A 19,302-nucleotide genomic window follows, 5' to 3' on the forward strand; every position below is an offset into this window, starting at 1 on the left:
AGATTGAGAAGATTACAACATTCTATGATTCATCTTTTTTCCCTTTCCCTTTCACAATAGTTTTTGTCCCAAACCCATGATTGTTGTCAACTTCCACTTCCGATTCCAATGTAAACTTTCAATGTGCTTGAATTAGACTTAAATTCAACAAAAAGAAAATAGTTACACATATACCTAACTTAAAGAAAACAATTAAAGTGGAGAAGATAAGTCAAACAAATTACCTTGCAAGTGTGTGGATTGGGTGAGTTTTCATGCTCACCATCTCCCATAGTTTTGAGTTTTTGTAAGTTTCTATATTAGGAATGGAGAATAAGTGTTTAAAGAGAAGTAGATTTGAGGGTGGGGAAAGAAACAGGATAGAAAAATGGCTAAAATTTGGGTTTGAATTTCAGTTTGAATTTGAGTGGGAAGCCAAAAAGTTGAAAATGAGTTTTGAGTTTGATTTTTGAGAGGGAAATTCAAATCAACCTAAAAAGAGAATAAATTGATTTGAAATTTCATAAACACAGTAAAATAGTATTGAATTATTGAATAATTGGTCGAAATATCAAATTTGTTTTGAAATATTGAAATAATTGGTCGAAATGAAAACTCAATTTCAGATGTCGAGATATCAAAATAATTGAAATATTGAAATATTGAGATGTCTAACCCTAAACCCTAAACTCTAAATTGGGAATATCGAGGAATCTCAAATTTTGATACCATTACAAATTAAAAATAATAATAATAAAATAGGTGTTAAATTAGATAATGAATATTAACTTCCAAATGTACTAGATGTTAGATACTATATTCAAAATATAGTTAGAACTGTATTGATTTTTTTTTTTCGAAATATAGTTTTATTATTGTTAGAACTTAGAACTGTATTGGCTAAACCATAAACATATGTACAGTTGCTACATATCAATTCTGAAATCATAAATAATAACCAAAATGTTTTATTATAGAATGGAAAATGGGTTTAAATTATATCATTTAATCAAACTTTAATTTGTTGGTAAAAATTTAGATGTTAAATCGATTCAAATAAAGTCTAGTTAGAACCAGGGGTGGCAGTTTTGTACACGACTCACTAACCCGACACGAATTTAGCGGGTTTGGGTTAGGAAAAAAGGCTTTTGGGTCATTTAAGGGTTGACCCGCCAAACCCATCAAATAAATGGGTTGGGTTAGGGTCACATATGTTAACCCGAGTAACCCGTTGGTAGACCCGATTAGTTCTCGGGTCATCAACTCGTGATATGTATAACCTGTTTTAAGATAAGTGAATTATTTTTTAAAATCTCACTATCCTAACAACTTAGAATAAACGACTAAAAGGAGAAGGATTAGTCGTCATATTGATTCATTCGATAAATACATATTTCGTTATTCAATTTTTATTGATACATAATTGAATTATGAATGGTTTATGAATTAATTTTGATAATATATATATATATATATATATATATATATATATATATATATATATTTGATAAATAAAATCGTGAAATACTAAATATTTTGCATATAGGTTGTTTGTGAATTCGATCCGAAACTGATTTGAAATTGATCCGTTGGCTTAGCGAGTCACCTGTTGGGTAACCCGTTATATAGGCGGGTTGGCTTTGGGTTTGACAAACTCGACACGATTAATAGTTGGGTCAGATTTGGGTTTGATCTCCTAACACGTGACCCAGATATGACACAACACGAACCCGACCCAACACGTACGACCCATTGCCACTCCTAGTTAGAACTGTACTGTTTCAAATCTTAAATCCTAAACATAAGTAAAGTTGCTACTAATTCTGAAATAAAAAATTACAACCAAAACGTTTTCTTATAGATTGGATAACGGGTTAATTTAAATAATTACATCGTCTAATCCAATTTTAATATATAGGTAAAAATTTAGATATTAGATTTAAAGTGTAGTTAGAACTGTACTAATTCAAACCCTTTCTGATATAAAAAGTTATAACCTAAACGTTTTATTATATATTGGAGAATAGGTTTAAATTATATTCTATAATTCAATTTTAATTTGTTGGTAAAAATTTAGATGTTAGATTCAAAGTCTAGTTAGAATTATATTTATTCAAACCCTAGAGACATGTACAATTGCTACCAATTCGAAAATAAAAAATTATAACCTAAATGTTTTCTCCTTGTTGGAATTAAGTTATCACCTAAAACAACTACAAATAAGTTAAAATATACTAATTATTAATCAAATTATTATCAAATAGATTATGAAATATTTAAATATTGGAATTTGACAACACAGCAACAAGATACCGAATGGTTTAAGAATTTTCGTTGTCTGTTTGTTGTATCTTTACTTGGTAAATGGTAACCTGACACTGTAATTTATGGTTATGTTTCAGCAACCCATTACCATGGTTTATGGTATTTTACGACAATGTGTTACCGTTCATCAAAATAGCACATACATCAAGATTACACAAAATTTATTTTGAAATATAACATTCAAACTATCGTAATTCATTTAGTTTCAATTCCATTAGGCAATTTCAATTACATTAATCTCCAAAAAAAAATTTCATGTTCAATTGATTCTTCTAACATCATATAATCTTCAATTTATTCGACATTGAGATGTGGGTATTTGTATTGCGATAAATCGTTCATTTGAGAGTTGGATAATGATACATACTCCATTTGAGAGTTAAAATATAGAGGTATTGAGAGTTGATTTTGGAATGTGACAGTAGAAATCCCTATATAGTATATACCAAGTGCACATGCAATTTGGCTATTTATTAATTTTAATTTTAATTTCTACGACAACTGTCTACCAGTACTGATTGGCCCGAAAGAATATATTTTAGTTATTTGTCTCCAGTCAAACCGGACCAAAAACTAATGTTTTGAAAACTGATTTTTTGTTAAATGGTTCATCCAGGTTCAACTATAGTTCGACTCGGTGGGACCGATTGATGTTTATTTAGTAAATTTTTAAATAATTACAATAATAAAATGAATAAATACATGTTTTAATTCAATATTAATTTGTATTATATATTAAAATGAATTTCTTATACAAAAAACATATAAACATATAGTAACATGTTGGTTAAACATATAGTAACATGTTGGTTTGGAGTTTGGACTATTTACCGGTTCAATCGGACTCCGATTCAACCACATGTTCAGTCCGGTTTTCTAAACACTGCCAAAAACACCACTACAGTTTTCTGTTGTACAGTACGTCAGTACTACAGTTGTACACTACAATAGTGATAGCATAGGAATATAGAATGCGTGCACGTATTTCCCACCGACCCACATGTTCATTCACGAGAACGCCAGGACGTTAAGATGAATAGTTGGAGAATAACTATGGTCGAAGTACTGTTCTGCAACTGCAGCAGAAATAGCAGACATAAAAGCTCTAGGTGTACTAGAAATTTTGTCATAAGAGATATAATTTTGAATAGATGAGATGTATCTATTCGCTTAGAAGTGTTTGGAGAAGGTAATGCAGTGCACAAATATTCATTAAGTTATCCTAGACGATACTACCAGCAAAGAATAATTCACCTGAGAATTTGAAGCCTGGGTTTCTTTTGATGTATGGCATTATTTGTATTAGAGTTATTCTTTCTTCTTCTTCGTGGTAACATGGTTCTCTTGGCTTGCCTATGTTCTCTTTGGCTTGCCTATGTTCCCCAAGTGTGGCGACTGAGAATATAACCAGCAATGAAGTCTTTACCTAGAAAAGGTATGAACTTTAATTAGAAAGACAGCATCTTTGCATTTTTCCGTTTCTTTTTCTCAGTGTGATGGCGGTGCCTGCCTAAGGTGGTAGTGAAACCCAAAGTTACGGCCTTTCAGAGTTTTTCCGAGTCCGCTCTTCGATAACCGAGTTTCTCTTTTACCGACCGATTCCAACCGTTTTTTTTCCAGTTATAGTCATCAACAATATATCAATACCTCCTTTTGGATAGTAGATTCAGTTCTAGAATCATCGAAAGTTAGATCTGAACCGGCAAAAAACGGATTTTTCTGGCTCTCTGTGCTGTGTTGCGAAGTCTGTTTTTGGGAGGTGATTAAAAGGAGATTCAAACTCTCTTCAATATCACGACGTCATTACTGATACTGCATCAACACAGGAACAAATTTTCTGTGTTTTTGGTTTGATTATAGATTGACTCTCTTGAGTTTTAATTGCTGCTGATAGTCCAAGGGGTTTGTGTTATTGGGTTTTTGGGTTTTGTTTTTGGCTCTAACTGTTTGAATTTTGGAGGGAGCCATGGCGGTTTAGTAGTTTCTCACTTGTGGGCTGATACGGTGAGACTGTGACACTGTAATTGTTGAAGTTGTTTCAAGAGTAGCAGCATCCTCATCAATGTCAAATCTTATGGCTATGAACTGTAGAGGAATCGGAGCTGCATCGACTGTTAAGATTATAGAAGACTTGGTCCGTGATCATGATCCAGATATCATTTGTTTTTCAGAAACAAAAGCAAGTTGCAAGAGAATGGAAGGAGTTCGAAAACGTTTAAAGTACAGTGGAAATTGTATTGTTCCAGCTGAGGGCAGAAAAGGAGGTCTCACAGTCTTCTGGAAGGAAGATTTCTCAGTTGATATCATGGGAGCTACTACCAACCACATTACGGGTAAAGTTTCTAATCTGGGTATATCAAATGATTGGTATTTTACTTTTATATATGGAGAACCCTCTTCTGGCAATAGAAAGAGGGTCTGGGATGAACTGAGAGACCTATCTCTTTATATCCCAGCACCCTGGATGATTTTTGGGGATTTCAATGCAGTAGCATCTTTAGATGAAAAAATTGGTGGCCACAGTGTTCTTAACAGAAGCATGTTTGATTTTAATGATTTTATTAATGATATTGGTTTGATAGACCTAGGTTTTAAGGGACCTAAATTCACCTAGTGCAATAATCGCTCTTATGGTAATCATATTTTAGAAAGACTAACAGAGCCCTTGCTACTCCTAGTTGGGTAGATTTTTTCCACTGAAGCAAAAGTTTTTCATATCCCTAATGTCTCTTGGATCACTTAGCACTAGGCATTACTCTTAAAAATTTCGAGCCATTACCAAAAAGAAACCTTTTAGGTTCTATGAAATGTGGTTATTGATAATACATGCAAAGATGTGATTAAAGAAGGTTGGGATTGGTGGAGGATGATCTTACCATGGGAATAGTAGGGAAAAAAGCAGGGAAGCCACAAAGGAGAAGTTAACAGGTTTGGAATAAGAGAGCGGTTTGGAAATATTTTTTGTGAAATAAGAAATGTGAAGAAGAAGTTGGAGAGTTTGATGACACATGAGATGAATGAGAGGAATTATAAAAGTATAAAAGAGCTAAAGGAGAAATTGGTAGAGCTTTTTGAAAGAGAAGCTAGCTTGTGGAGGAGAGATGGTCAAGTATGGGTGAGAGATTATGCAAGAAATACAAAGTTCTTTCATATATCTACCATTTATAGGAGAAGAAAAACAGAATTGAGAAACTTGAGGAGGATGATGGTTCATGGAAAAAAGGAAAGAGAAGAAGTGGGTAAAACCATAAACAATTTCTTTACAAAGCTCTTTGAAACACAATACCCTCAAACCGATAATTCCATCCTAGATCTTTTCCGACCTATTATAACCAACGGGGAAAATGAATTGTTAGGAGTTTGTCCCTCGATGAAGAGATATGGAGAATCATAAAAAATTGCATCCCTTGAAAGCCCCGGACTGATGGCTTTCAAAGGGATTTTTATCAAAGATGTTGGGATATAGTGGGCATCACTATTATCAAAACAAGGCGAGGATTTTTCTTATACAACACCCTTCCACCGGATCTAAATGAAACTTTCATTACCTTGATCCCAAAAATACCTACTCCGACCACATATCCAAATTCGGGCCAATCGGTTTATGCAATTTCACATACAAAATCATCTCAAAAATTCTAGCTAATAGACTAAAACCCACTTTACACAAAATTATCTCACCACTTTCGAGGGAGCTTTTGTAAAGGGGAGGTTTATTGTGACAACACAACATAGGCTTAGCAAGTGAATTGTTTCACAATATGAAAAAGATGAAAAAAAAAAAACAAAATTTGGTTGGCCCTAAAGTTGGATATGAAGAAGCGTTTGATAGAGTTGAATGGTGTTTTTACGTATCGATTTTTTGTTGGGTTTTAGCGGGGAAGTGGATAGATATGATTAAAGTCTGTTTGGAAGCAGTATCCTCCGGAGTTCTTTTAAATGGCTCCCCTTTGAGTCATTTGTTTCCCACCGAGGTCTAAGGCAGGGGAGACCCCTATCTCCCTACCTCTTCATTCGGGTCACGAAGCTCTCTCTAGAATCCTCGAAGCAATTTTGAGGGATGAGAATAGGATTAGTGGCATCAAAGTGAGAAGAGGATCACCCCTATCGTCATCTCTAATGGATGATCGATCATGTTTTCAAAGGCAAATTTGGATGAAATAAAAAAATGTCAAGGATATCTTTGAAATCTTGCAATGATCCGGTCAAGAGGTCATTTGGGAGAAGTCTAGTGCTTTTTTCAGGTAGGAATGTGCATAACACACATCGAGAAAATGATTCTTAGGAGATGGAAGGTAAGAAGGTTCACGAGAAAAGGAGAAATACTTGGGAGTACCAATCATATTGGGAAAGAAGAAGGGAGAGGACTTCGAAAGTATCTTTTAGAAAGTTTACAAAGGAAAGTCGGTGGTTGGAAAGCTAAAATCCTTTCACAAGCTAGAGAACCACTTTAGTCAAATCGATTAGGGCAAAGCGGTGCCTATCTATGCCATGGGAGTTTATGCTTTACCTAACTTGGGGATCAATGAAAGGATAGATAGGCTCAATCGGGATTTTTGGTGGAATGGAACAATAAATACTACCTTGCTTGGCATACTATGAGTTAGGAGAAACTTTGCAAATCAAAGGCAAATGGGGTTTGGGGTTCGGGGAAAGCCAAAGAAATGAATTTGGCCATGTTGGCTAAACACAGTTGGAGACTTATTACAGATGAGAATTCGATATGGTCTAGAACTTTCAATAGTATATATAAGTGGGATTGTTTTAATAACCAAGATGGTAAGAAGAAAAAACCACAATCTTTTTTCTGGAGAGGTGTGCAGTTAAGTATGAAAGCAGTAAAGGAAGGATTCATGTGGTTACTTGGTAATGGCTCTAGGATTAAAACTTTTTCTGAACCCTGGTTACTTTTTCTTGAAAAACCTCTTATTTTAGGAAACCACCTAAACCCAGAAAGAGTCAACCTAAACCTCACACGTAAAGTATCGACCTATCTAGGGAAAAGCGAGGAGGAATGGGACATTACTAGGTTAGGAGATTTGTTTCCTAACCTTATCTCTCGATTGTATTAAAACCTTAACTATCAAACCAAATGTCATTGATAAAATCATTTGGTGGAAAGATAAGAAGGGAGTTCTTACAGTCAAGTCTGCTTACAAGTTACTTGCCAAAGAATATGAGGAGGGTGAGAGCTCTAGAATGAATAAAAAGAGTATAAGGAGGATCTGGAAAATAAAACCGATGCGACCACTCAACTCTTTTATATGGAAAGCTTACATGGGAGGTCTACCCAATTGGAGAGGTTTTGATCTGAGAAGAAGTTTAAGGGTGATGTAACTTGTGTTTTCTGTGAAAGGCACGCTGAAACTGATTATCACCTTTTCTTTGGTTGTGAGTGGAGTAGAACATTATGGTATGGATCAAACATAAGTTTGAGGGTAGATGCAAAAGAAGAAAAGGATATCGGATGTTTTGGCTTGATGAATTCATTAAATTTGGGAGAGAGACAAGGATCTCAAAGGCTTCCGGTATCTATGGTTTATGTATGATGCATGAAATCTGGAAAGCAAGAAACAAACTCAAGTTTGAAAGAAAGAGGAGCAGTTTCCAGGAGCTCTACACAATTGTGAATCAAAGCGATCAAAGAGAATCCATAGAAGCTATATCTTTGCGAGAGAACAATCCATCCCCTAATGGCGGGATCTTCGTCATGTCATAAACAATACTTTAGATTTTAGTGTGCGCCATAGGGAGTTATATTGAGGAATCTCATCTCTTTTGATGGTGCTTTTAACGGATGTGAGAATAAAGTTCGGCCACAATATACGAGAAGTCGGATGGTAAGTGCGGGGCAAACATACATGAAATTCAATTGTCAAACAGCTATCTGGCCGAGAATGTTATGGGCGAAGTCACAACCTGCTCTAATTCGGAAAAGCTAAAGCCGGGGCCCTCTATAGTCTTGGGAGATAATCGTCCGGTTGATGGGCGTGCTTGCGGGGAATGAGAAAAGCTTAGGTTGGCAAGTAGATGAACATGTGAAGAAAATTTTAGATTTATTTCATGTGCGTAATATAAATAATGAGTCAATTCGAGTTCTTTTGGATAAGCCGTAATACCAATGGAGATGCCCATGAATGGCCAAGTGGGCAGCCGGATATCGTGAGGTGGACCTCCTCCAAATTGGGTTTTTGAGTCTGTAACTCCTCTTATGAGATTTTAAATATATGGAAAGAAGTGGTTTATCGAAAAAAAAAAAAAAAAAAGTAAATGGTAACAGATTTTCATTTTTTTTGTGCAGAAAGGGCTATGGCATCGAGGTCGTGTTTAGTGGACACACGGATCCCAAAAAGGAAAAGAACAGCAAATCTACGTAAGCATGTCCAATATCCACCTGTAAGTGTTCTCAACTAAGCACGACATTTTAATTTTGCCTATGGTTTTTGAGCGCTCATGGTTACACACTCGCACCCAAAGAACGCACCCAAAGAAAGAATAACCCCAATACCCAATAACTAACTTAGTGAGAGTAGAGAATAGTGGGAGTAACAGAAGTAAGACAAGTTCGTTTTATTCTTTTGAATCTTTTATGCAACAGATCCAGGAGGATGGTTGGATCGACGTTGTAGCCAGTGAGTTTTTCATTGGCTACTTGGATTCGAGGAACATACACTACAAGAGACTTCCTCAGAGACCTGCTCTCAGCTACTCAGACCCTTCACTAGAGGATGAGATGTGGGCACCTCCTCAGTCTCCAACTACCTGTAAAGTTTACATTCTCTATTTCTTTCATGTTTAACACAATAAGTGTCATGTTAAATGCTTAATATTATCAACTTGTTTATTGTATTTTTTAGCGCAGACGCGAGCACCCTCACCTGAGAGTTTCCCAGGTGTGTATGTTTAGTATTTCTTTAATGTTTTATTTTTCTTTTTTAGTAGTTGAAGTCTGATAGGATTCTTAATCATAAATTGTTCCAGAAGGGTAAAATGTTCTTTTGAAATGGAGATTAAACTACCGCAAAAATTTATGGTTATGTTTAACACAATAAGTGTCATGTTAAATGCTTAATATTATCAACTTGTTTATTGTATTTTTTTAATGTTTTACTTTTCTTTTTTAGTACGTAGTTGAAGTTTGATAGGATTCTTAATCAAAAAGGGTAAAATGTTCTTTTGAAATGGAGATTAAACCATAGTACAAAATATCCCGATATATCGTGATATTTGGGGATATCTATCCATATTTCAGAAAAAGATATATAAATATCACGATATGTTTGGAGATATATACGACTGCAAATATCAGTGATATTTCGATAATATTTGCGATATTTGTGATATTTTGCGATATTTGGAGATATTTGATGATATTTTGTATATATAACAATTTTATTTAATATTTATCATTATATTTTAAATAAATATAAATAATGTATCATGATATATCAAAAAATATCCACAATATCTACGATATTTGTCGATATTTTAGATATATCCAACGATATTTGCATGTGAAACAATGTCAAATATTCTCAAAAAGAGGGATATATCCACGATACATATCCAAAAATTGAATATCGATAAATAACCATATCCTGATATTTTGTACTATGGATTAAACTACCTCAAAAAATTTATTTTATTAATTCTGAACTGAAAAAGAAAATTACAACTGCCCTTATATAGAAATACAGTATCTATATTATGAGTTGTGCGACTCAACTTTCTAAATCAGCATAATAGGTTTTTAGACTCCCCCACCTCCCCTCCCCAAAGTCTCACAGCAGGCCAGACTCACAGCATGACCACATCAGCCATGTTTGACTGTCATCCATCTGTTTAGTGCATTTGCAATGTCATCTTTACCCTTTTCAACACAAAATTACCAAAATACACTTTGACTATAAAGACCAAAGTGGATCAAAATAACACGTGTCAACATCCTATTCATTTAATCCAAATGAATATTTTTCATTCGAGTTCGTCTACCCCGAAGATATCCTCATAGGGACGCCAGCCGAGACCGTTGGATCCGAGTTGGTCGGATCCAACGGTCTGAAAATAAAAAACAAACCCATATTCTCTCTCTTCTTTTTTGTTTTTGATTTTCGGACCCAACGGTCTCGGAACACTCATCCCTATAGGAATATTCTCGTGGTAGCCTAGACCTTTTCAGAAATGTCATCTCCTACTCTGGTCACTTAAAATTACCAAACTACCCCCATTATTTTTTAGATGGTTTTGACACGTGTCGTGATCTTAACAACCAAAATCGACGAACGAGAACACTCATGCAGAGGATGTCTTGTCAACACTAAAGAGAACATTGTCTTAGTCAAACTTAGAGCAAAACTACACCTGCCTTCTTCGTTGTGACTGAAAAAACGATGGAGATGAAGGTATTGCAATATTTTAGTGTGATATTTGGTTAAATCGTGCCACTTGTGTGTTGTTCGAGTGTGAAGATCGAGTTGATCACCGAAGTTCTTCTTTTCGTCCAATTGACTACACAATCCATTAATCGGTTTTAACTTGTTTGAAGGTGTTTTAAAGTGTGTTGAGTAAGAAATGTATAATTTTTTTGAGAAATTTATATTTTAAAAAACCGTAGTTTGACTACAATACATTTATGTTTGGTAATTGTAAGTTTGTAACATCATCATGAATGGTTTATTGTTTGTGTGGTTGAAATTAACATGCATGTATAATGGTGGAATGTTATATGGGGGAGAGGGTGTTCAGATTTAGAGTGGGGTGTAACACTACTATGAATACTTGTGATTCAGGCAACTCAGCTCCAGCACTAGATATTTCACCTGCACCCGCACCCGCACCCATAGATGAGACTGAGGATGATGAGGAGGTAGATATTGCAAAAAAAAATGGATTTTAATGAGTTCATTGTAAGGATTGACAATGTGTTTGATGGAAATGAGGGAAGTGAGGGAAATGAGGGCAGTGAGCAGTCTGTGAATAAACCACAATTCTATCCTGTTTAGTGTGATCTAGTATTGTGTCGAGTGTTTCTATATTTAGTGTGATGTAGAACATAGAGCCTATGATTATTGTCTAATTGTTTTTAGTAAATCTAAATTTATTAAAAACAAGTAATTTTCGTTTTTATTTTTTAACTCTAATTTAAAAGTGTCTGGAAGTCTAGTTTGTGAGTTTAGTAGTCTTAGAAGGCTACTATTATGATATAGATAGATTAGGAATGTATTTCTTAGTGTTTTAGTAGATTTCTAAAATGATTTGATAGAGTTTTCTATATAAAGAGCTTTATGGACGAAAATTGTAATCAATCCTTCAATATTATCAATAAATTTATGTTTTAATTTATCTCTTTAATATTCTAATGAACTTTCAATATCGTTTCTGCTGTCAGTGTCAAATCTCAAGTCCATCTATGTTTACGCTCAAGTCTATCTATGTGTAGTGTCCTGTTCTAATTGTTCTAATTTGATTTACGTTACGATATTACATAAATTTGAACAAAGTGAACTGCATAAGTGGAAATGGTCTCAACCGGGAATCAGAATATTGCTTTCATATTTCACTGGTTTACTCATATGTTTTTCTCTATTTTTCCTTTTTCTAGCTTATTTAGATATGCCGTTTTGAATAGTTTTGATTTCGTACAAATTAAATATGGTTCGTATTTAGATTTTTCGTCATAAGGAAACTCCACCTGCGCAAACTGTTTTGGAGGTGAAGTCTTTTCTTTGGTATTGGCTTGCCATCTAGCTAGAGAGAAAAAATTATAGGTTTAGAGGATTGGTTCTCCATTGGAAATTTCTTATTACTAGGTGACTAATTAGTTTGTGCCCATTCTTAAAGGTGCACTCTTTTTCATGATGGCTGTATTGTTATAGGTGAGCCTATCTCTCACTCTCTTTGTATTTATCATATTTCAATAAAATTTACTTATAAAATATATAAAAAAAAAATATGGGTGTTATCTGGTTGTGCCCCCACCCTAGTTAGTGTTTCCAAAGTCGTTCTATGTTTGTTTTAGAAATTTCGTCTTTCCATAGATATGGGATTAGCGATAATTTTGATTTTTTTGGAAAGGTGATACGCTTCTCATGAAACTCATTGCGTATTTTTCTTGAGGTATTTGATATGGTTTTTCCCTTTGTACTTACACCGAACGGGAGGTGGTTAACATTTTGATTTTTGAGTGCCTCTATCATTTGATGTGTACGTCATATTTTTGTGAATTTGGTATCTTATGCTAGATTTGACTTATTCACTATAAATAATTGAATTTTTATAGTAAATAAGTCATATCTACAAAATATTAAGATTGAATCCATTTTCTATGTGAAATTTTAGTTGCATAGTGGAAATATTATAGAAGCAAATAAAAACATCTATATAGGATAGTGACTTAATCCAAACACAGTACAGTAAGAGTCCACACTTCGACGCTACAAATCTCCTTCCATGGAGTCGTGGACTACATAATGGTCCTCTAACCACCTTTTGCGGTCTGGTTGCAAAGGAACTATACCAGGAATGACAGGATGTTTCAACTGAGTTTGGTTTAATGATCTAGACAAATGGCTAGTTCCAACACTGAATAGGAGAAATTTGCAACTCATTTATTTCGATCTTGTGGTTCAGATCCATGAGGTGTTCGACAGACTTCAGAAAATGTAACTCACTTATTTTATTCGAGTTTTTTGTTTATTTATTTATTTTGTTTATCTTTTTTTTTTCCGTAATGATAACTGACTTATTCTTTGTTGGCAAAACATCATTCGTTATAAGCAAGCAATTGTCAAATTTTAAACGAGTAATTATCAATATAATAGAATTTGAGGACCAGATTCATGGGCCTAGTTCAAGACTATTGGGTTCAATTGAAGAAGGCCCCGTAACTGTGCGGCTTCATTCGTCAAATACATGGTGTGTTCCCCTTTCGTCAGATAACGCATAATGTGGATTCTCACGATTTCGAATCACATTCAGCCTCCCAGGGTCTTGCCTAGATAATTACATAGAAGTGCTATAAGTGCTTGGACTCTTGGAGAATTCGTATGTACCTTAAAAAAAAACCTCGCAAGAGCTAAATCGTGATCAAAGTTGATTATCATCGGGCCCAGCTGCAATTGGGCCGTACTTAGAACATCGTATAACCCATAAAGTGCTTCAAAGTTCAAACAATGTTGCGGCACTGAACGCGACATCACTTATTACTTTATTAGCCCAAAGCATGGGAGCGGTCTAAGGTTTAGTCCGGAAAGGCCTCAACCGGACTATTTTTTCTCGGAAGGGTGTTTTGCTCTCTGTCAACTTTTCCAACTTATTTTGAGTTTTCAGACACATTCTAAATTCTATCTTATGCCCATAACCAAACGTCCTAAATTCCATTTATTTTTGCTTCACAACCATTATATTCGAACTCATAAGGGGACGTGAGATACTGAAATTTACACACATATTTAGCTTAGTGTTTTTGGTCTACAGATCAAACAATTTCCACCCAACCACCTTGCAGTGAAATTCAAGAGCTTCCTCCCAGTCCCATGAAATTATCTTTACCGAAAAAAAAATGCTTCTCCCTATGATTCCCATCTTCCAGCCCCTTTGAGCACCTTGCTAGCAAGTTTTCATTGACTTTTACAATTGGGCCTCATATTAGCTTACGATACTAGTACAGGTGGTGCCAAGTGTAAAATGCTCTTTGATTTGGAGGCTCGAACGAAAGTTAGCCTTATTGTCCAATCCTGGTGACGATGCAGCGTGATTTCAAGGCCAGTAATGTTTCACTGGATGCTGACTGCAGTCCTAAGGTTTCAGATTCTGGACTGCGAAGGGAAGCGACTAAAGGAAGTAACCATATTTCCACCAGAGTCATAGGCGTAGTTGAAATCGTAGTAAGAGAGGGTATTATCAGATGCGATTGAATGCTTGTTAACATTGCCGCCTATTTCTTTCTATTGATGTAAGAGGAGGAAGAGTGCCATGGTTCTTATTGTTTTGAAAAATTGATTCGTTGGCATACCATGTTCACGTAATTTGGCGGCTCGGTGATCTCTTACTAGTGGTTACTACACACAAAAGTAAAGCAACCATGTCACCATATAAGCTTGTTGATGATTCACCCACAACTCTATTAAAAGGACATGCAATATGGAAAGCGGGTTTTACTGAGAAGTGAGAACTCTTTCCCTTGCCCCCATTCTGACTGTAACATCCTCAATCATAATCCCTTGTATAAAAGGTGGCACATGTTCACTTAACAATTCTTTATTCCAGCCTCCATGAGGTAGAATAAAATCTGACACTTTGCAGTCTGTTTGAGTAGTTATCTCAGTCAGATCAGCAAGCATAATAGGCTTACCTAAGAACTTGATCCATGGATCCAACCAGAATCTAGTACCATTTCCAATCCCCAATACAGTGAAACAATCCCTCCTTTATGATGTCCCTAGCTTTGTCAATGCCTTCAGCCATGAAAGAGGCATCACTAGGGAAGTCTTTGGGTTTGTATAGCATCAAACATTTCCCATACTAGGCTTTCATGATTCAATCTAAGTCCAAGACCACCCTCTGTTTTGGGCTAACTCTTTGTTTTCTCAGTCCCACACCACCAAAATTCCTGGGATATCTAATGCAACTTCTCCGAAATTGACTTAGGATCAGCAAAAGAAGGCATGGAGTAAGCTGGAGTTGGTTCGGCTACACGTATAATAAGAACAGTCCTTCCAGCCTCAGACAAAAATTTTGTTTTCCAGGTTTCATCCTGACCATTCAGTTTCTCTATTAAACAAGAAAAATCTTTAATTTTTGAATTAGTAAATAGTAAAGGAGATCCAAGGTATTTGTCATCTTGTCTCATACCCTTCACTTGAAGTAGGTTCTTGATATACTCCTTCAAATCATTATGAGTATTCCTACTAAACAAAACAGTAAACTTATAATAATTAATATTTTGTCCAGACGTGTTACAATAAGCATCCAGAATTTCACTCAGGTGACTCAGCTTCCTCACCTCATTCATTTTTGATAAACCAAAAAATATCAAGTCATCCGCATAAAGCAGATGAGATATGATTGGATCAACATTCTAGTGTAGAATAATACGTCATATACAGCCACTTCAATGTATGTATTGCAAAGCTAGAGCTAACTGTATTTATACTGTAGTCATATCTACATGCCCCGTTCTCCGAATTTCCCACAAATAACCACTACACTTAGGAGAAAATCTAAATGGACCATAAAATGAATGAAACTAAATGCTGCATACCTTTCCAGACATCATATCAATGGAGACAATATGAGAGACGGTTTCCTGGGAGAATATGACAGGTGCATACTCGTCTTTGACGGGTGAAGGATCCAGCTTCTCAGGAATGTAATCATGCACTGCAGAGTAATCCTCTTCCTCCATTTTCTTTATCATTCATCCATGTATGTTCTCAAATTTCTCTCTCTCGGAATGCAAAACTTTTAGAGCATAGGCAACACCACTAGTCAATGGCCTTTCGAAAGCGGTTCTTTCGTTATACCCGCAAATGTTTCCTGTGCACAAGAGAGAAATTGTCAACATACATGTTATTTATATTGGCATCATAGAATTTTACCATCCCCACGACGAATGTGCAAAGAAAAGAAGAGTCCATTCTCTATAAAGATAATAATTAAGAAAATGGTCCAACCAGGCCGATGGATGCTTTCCATGGTGAAAGGTCGAAACAAGAATGGCCAGTGCATGTACATGGTTAATGCTAACATTAAACTGATCTTGCAACATTCGAGCACACTCGTCACACATATTTGCGAGCATCTCTATCATCCACAAAACTGTATTTTTCTTCATGAAACAAAATAACCATGTAGATCCAATCACTCCAGACAAGAAAAAGAATCAACAATGTTCTCCTCCACTTCCCACCTTTGGATGAGTTCTGAGGAAGTTTTTTCCGCTTCTGAAGCAGCTGCAACTGACCCTGAGGCTGATGCGTAACGTGTTTCCACTGCAGATTAATCCAGAATCCCTCTTGACAGGCAGAGACCTTCCAGATTAGCATAATGCCAAACAGAACATCTTCATAAAGGGTTTGTGGTGATCCTCACACTCCTGCTCGAGTGCTCGTAACATTTATTTAAAACCCAAAAGAAGAAAATTACTCACTTCCATTTTGTGCCTAGAGACCTTATGAAGGTCATTAGTGTGTTTGTTCTCAATGATAAGACATGAACCTAATGACTCAAAACAATCATGGAGGAATAGGAGTTATGGAGCCATCTATAGTGCAGAGTGACAACATATATTCCAAGACCTGTGTTATACAATGATAACTGCCCTGCAATAACATGTTTGAGATCAAAAGCACCAGTGGCGACGATGGAAAGTCTGCTTGGTGTCTACTACTTCAAAAAGGAGATCGTGTGTATCTTAAAAAGTAATTGTAAGTGAGCAGTTCTGATGCAGAACACCACAGAGTGGCTCATGGTGTGCTAAGCCGTGAAATAAGCGCGCAATGCAATAGATTATATTTTGTTTGCTTTTGCTCCTATAGCAGTTTCTACTCTTAATATTTTGTTGCATGTATGAAATCGCATTCGACTTTTTAAAGTGCAAGTTTGCTCTATGGTGGAACGTGCTCACACAAAAGATGACAGATGAACATAATTTAGACTTTATGAAGAATCATAACATCCTTAGGGCAAAAGTAATGTCGAGTTTTGAGTTTAGACTTTAGTGACAAAAATGAGGCAATCAAGGATGAGTATCACAAGTACAATTTTGTTCCATATATTCTGTGATCTCAGTACAATGACGACAGCAAAAAAAGTTTGGAATTAGAAACAAATACTAATATTAATGTATGATATGAGGGTACAAATAATGTTGTATGATATTATTCTTTGGAAAACATGCTTCATGTGTCAGGAGACTACTACATGGGAAGTGTCTTATATGAGAGATTATAACCTGTGAACGAAAAAAAAGTTTATAACTAGATTGAACTGGATTTACCTTTCCACATATCCTATCGTATGATAGAGAAACAGAAACTACAATATTTTGAGATAAAACAGTTGGCACAAGTTCCCCTTTCACAGAAGTTCCTTCAAGCTTTTCAGGAACAGAGTTGTGCTGAACTGGACACTGATCCATACTTTCTAACTTCTTCGTGGACCACTTCTGCCATGTTTCAAATCTCACCGTTTCTGAAGACAACTCTTCCAAAGCACAAGCAATGCCATCAGTTGATGGCATTTGGAGTCCCACTTCATCTAAACAAGCCAAGGATTGTTTCTGAGGGAAAAGGTGAAACACACTGGTCAGAATGGATTCGTATACAACCACGAGTATATGGGGCAGAGACAACATTTATTCATCTTCACTAGGGTATATTGTTGTTAGGTGAGTTAAAATCATGCCAATGGCCTCAATATTGCAGAAAGAGGTTTGTCGCATTGGGTGAGAAACTCAACTAACCAATCTACTCGAGTAATAAATGAACCTTTTCTTTGCAACTATCTCATAACCTAGCATAGACATAAAAAACCATCAAGTGGGACCTTCAAAACGGAAACTTCTATTATAAATTAAGATAGATCAAAGTCTGTAATTTGAGCTAAACTCAGTAATCCATTTTGGTTCAGATTTAGTTTTCTACTTGATAACTAAAGATGGTTTTATTTTGTTGTTAGGTGAGTTGAGATCAAACCAATGACTTTAAAATTGCAGACAAAAGATGGTTTTATGTTGTCCTGTTGAGTGAGAAACTCAATCCAATCGAGTAACCATCAAAGCTTTTCCCAACACATACACAACAAGCTAATACGTGTCCAATGAAACCTTCCAAGAAAGAAGCTTCAACAAGATATCTCTAACATTACAAGCATCCCTGTTAGTCCTAATTTGAACAATAATCAATATACATCAAATTGATATGTGTATGCATAAACAATACTTCAAGATGCAATAACAGCCACTTAGGGCTGATAATAATCAAAAGCAGATACCTGCTCCAATCTCACAAAGAAAGAAGCCATGAAAATAAGTTGGTCCTTGCTGACATTGAGTCGTGCTTGCAGAATTCGAGCTTTCTCTTCCCACAACAACTCTATACCTCTATGCTTTCTCTCTGAAACTCCATTAGCATTAGGGGGAAACAGTAGAAACCCAACAACCTACATGAAATACCCACAAAATAAGATATATGTTCTACTCCACCTAAATCTTTGAAACTTCTCCTTCTTCAACCGCCATGATATTCTGTTTTTAGGACTAAATAGCTTCCAATTCAAACCCATTTTAACCAAATTTTCAGAAGTAGTCTTGGAAGTTTCAGAATAACACCAGCAATAGAAAAAAAAATACTCATCAAAATATCACATTTACTTAAGAAGAAGAACAGTGGACATTTTCTTCAATGTTCTGTACAAGTCCAACTCTCCATCTGTCAGCACCTCAAAAACACATCAAGTTCTTATCTTTCTGAGAAATTGAAGGATGTACACTTGGTTTTTCTACATGCCCAACAGCATTCAGTGATCACACTGATCCCATCTTCACCATAAATATCTCTTCTTCTTTTACACTACCAATAATTTTTCTTCATTTCTCTCTCTCTTTCTCTTGAGCTCCAGTTATATACTCATTTTAGTTTTTTAGTTTGTAATTGTTTGATTAGATAATTCTTAAAAGGGCACACAATGCGCTTCTAATCAAGTGTAGTTCTAGGTCTGCCTATTTAACTTTACTTCACTTGTAGTGTTAGGTCATTCCGTAGTTTATATTGAGGTTTGTATGATGCAACTCTTAGGGCATCTCCAATTGGGGTGTAAACTGTACAAGGTGTATAATTTCACCAACTTCAGTAAACTCTTTCCTATGAGGGTTGTAAACCATAGGTAATTAGCTAATAGTTAATAGAGCGAGTGGGGAATTTCCCACCCAGATACAAATTGTTAAAAACCTCGGACGTCATTTGGACTGACATGTGAATTTAAATTATTTGACGTCAT

The 19,302-nt window shown here is 35.5% G+C and overlaps 2 protein-coding genes across 12 annotated transcripts; one reads left to right on the forward strand and one right to left on the reverse strand.

Annotated features, from left to right (window-relative positions):
* Positions 1-3,311: 3,311 nt before the first annotated feature.
* On the forward strand, positions 3,312-17,181 carry LOC147484736 (uncharacterized). 6 transcript variants are annotated; one of them, XM_086577815.1, is made up of 6 exons: positions 3,313-3,739; positions 4,476-4,637; positions 8,606-8,700; positions 8,903-9,068; positions 9,162-9,197; positions 11,094-17,181. In XM_086577815.1, the coding sequence occupies exons 1-6, from the start codon at positions 3,718-3,720 to the stop codon at positions 11,198-11,200; spliced, it is 588 nt and encodes a 195-aa protein (XP_086433941.1). In that variant the 5' UTR covers positions 3,313-3,717; the 3' UTR covers positions 11,201-17,181. The 6 variants fall into 6 exon arrangements, with proteins under 6 accessions (XP_086433946.1, XP_086433941.1, XP_086433945.1 ...); XM_086577819.1 differs by having other exon boundaries at positions 3,316-4,308; positions 4,396-4,637; XM_086577820.1 differs by lacking the exon at positions 4,476-4,637 and having other exon boundaries at positions 3,312-3,739.
* Positions 15,214-19,127, reverse strand: LOC147484737 (histidine kinase 3-like). 6 transcript variants are annotated; one of them, XR_015204855.1, is made up of 4 exons: positions 18,298-19,113; positions 18,000-18,188; positions 17,303-17,584; positions 15,214-15,840 (listed from the first exon to the last, which is right to left on the reverse strand). XR_015204855.1 is itself a non-coding variant. In XM_086577821.1 (4 exons), exons 2-4 carry the CDS (start codon positions 18,325-18,327, stop codon positions 15,793-15,795), a joined length of 360 nt encoding a protein of 119 aa, XP_086433947.1. In that variant the 5' UTR covers positions 18,328-18,465; positions 18,677-19,094; the 3' UTR covers positions 15,214-15,792. The 6 variants fall into 6 exon arrangements, 2 of the variants coding, with proteins under 2 accessions (XP_086433947.1, XP_086433948.1); XM_086577821.1 differs by lacking the exon at positions 18,000-18,188 and having other exon boundaries at positions 18,298-18,465; positions 18,677-19,094; XM_086577822.1 differs by lacking the exon at positions 18,000-18,188 and having other exon boundaries at positions 18,298-18,465; positions 18,671-19,094.
* Positions 19,128-19,302: the final 175 nt, after the last annotated feature.

Source organism: Coptis chinensis, chromosome 8 (genome assembly GCF_015680905.1).
Source record: "Coptis chinensis isolate HL-2020 chromosome 8, ASM1568090v1, whole genome shotgun sequence".
Taxonomy (NCBI): domain Eukaryota; kingdom Viridiplantae; phylum Streptophyta; class Magnoliopsida; order Ranunculales; family Ranunculaceae; genus Coptis; species Coptis chinensis.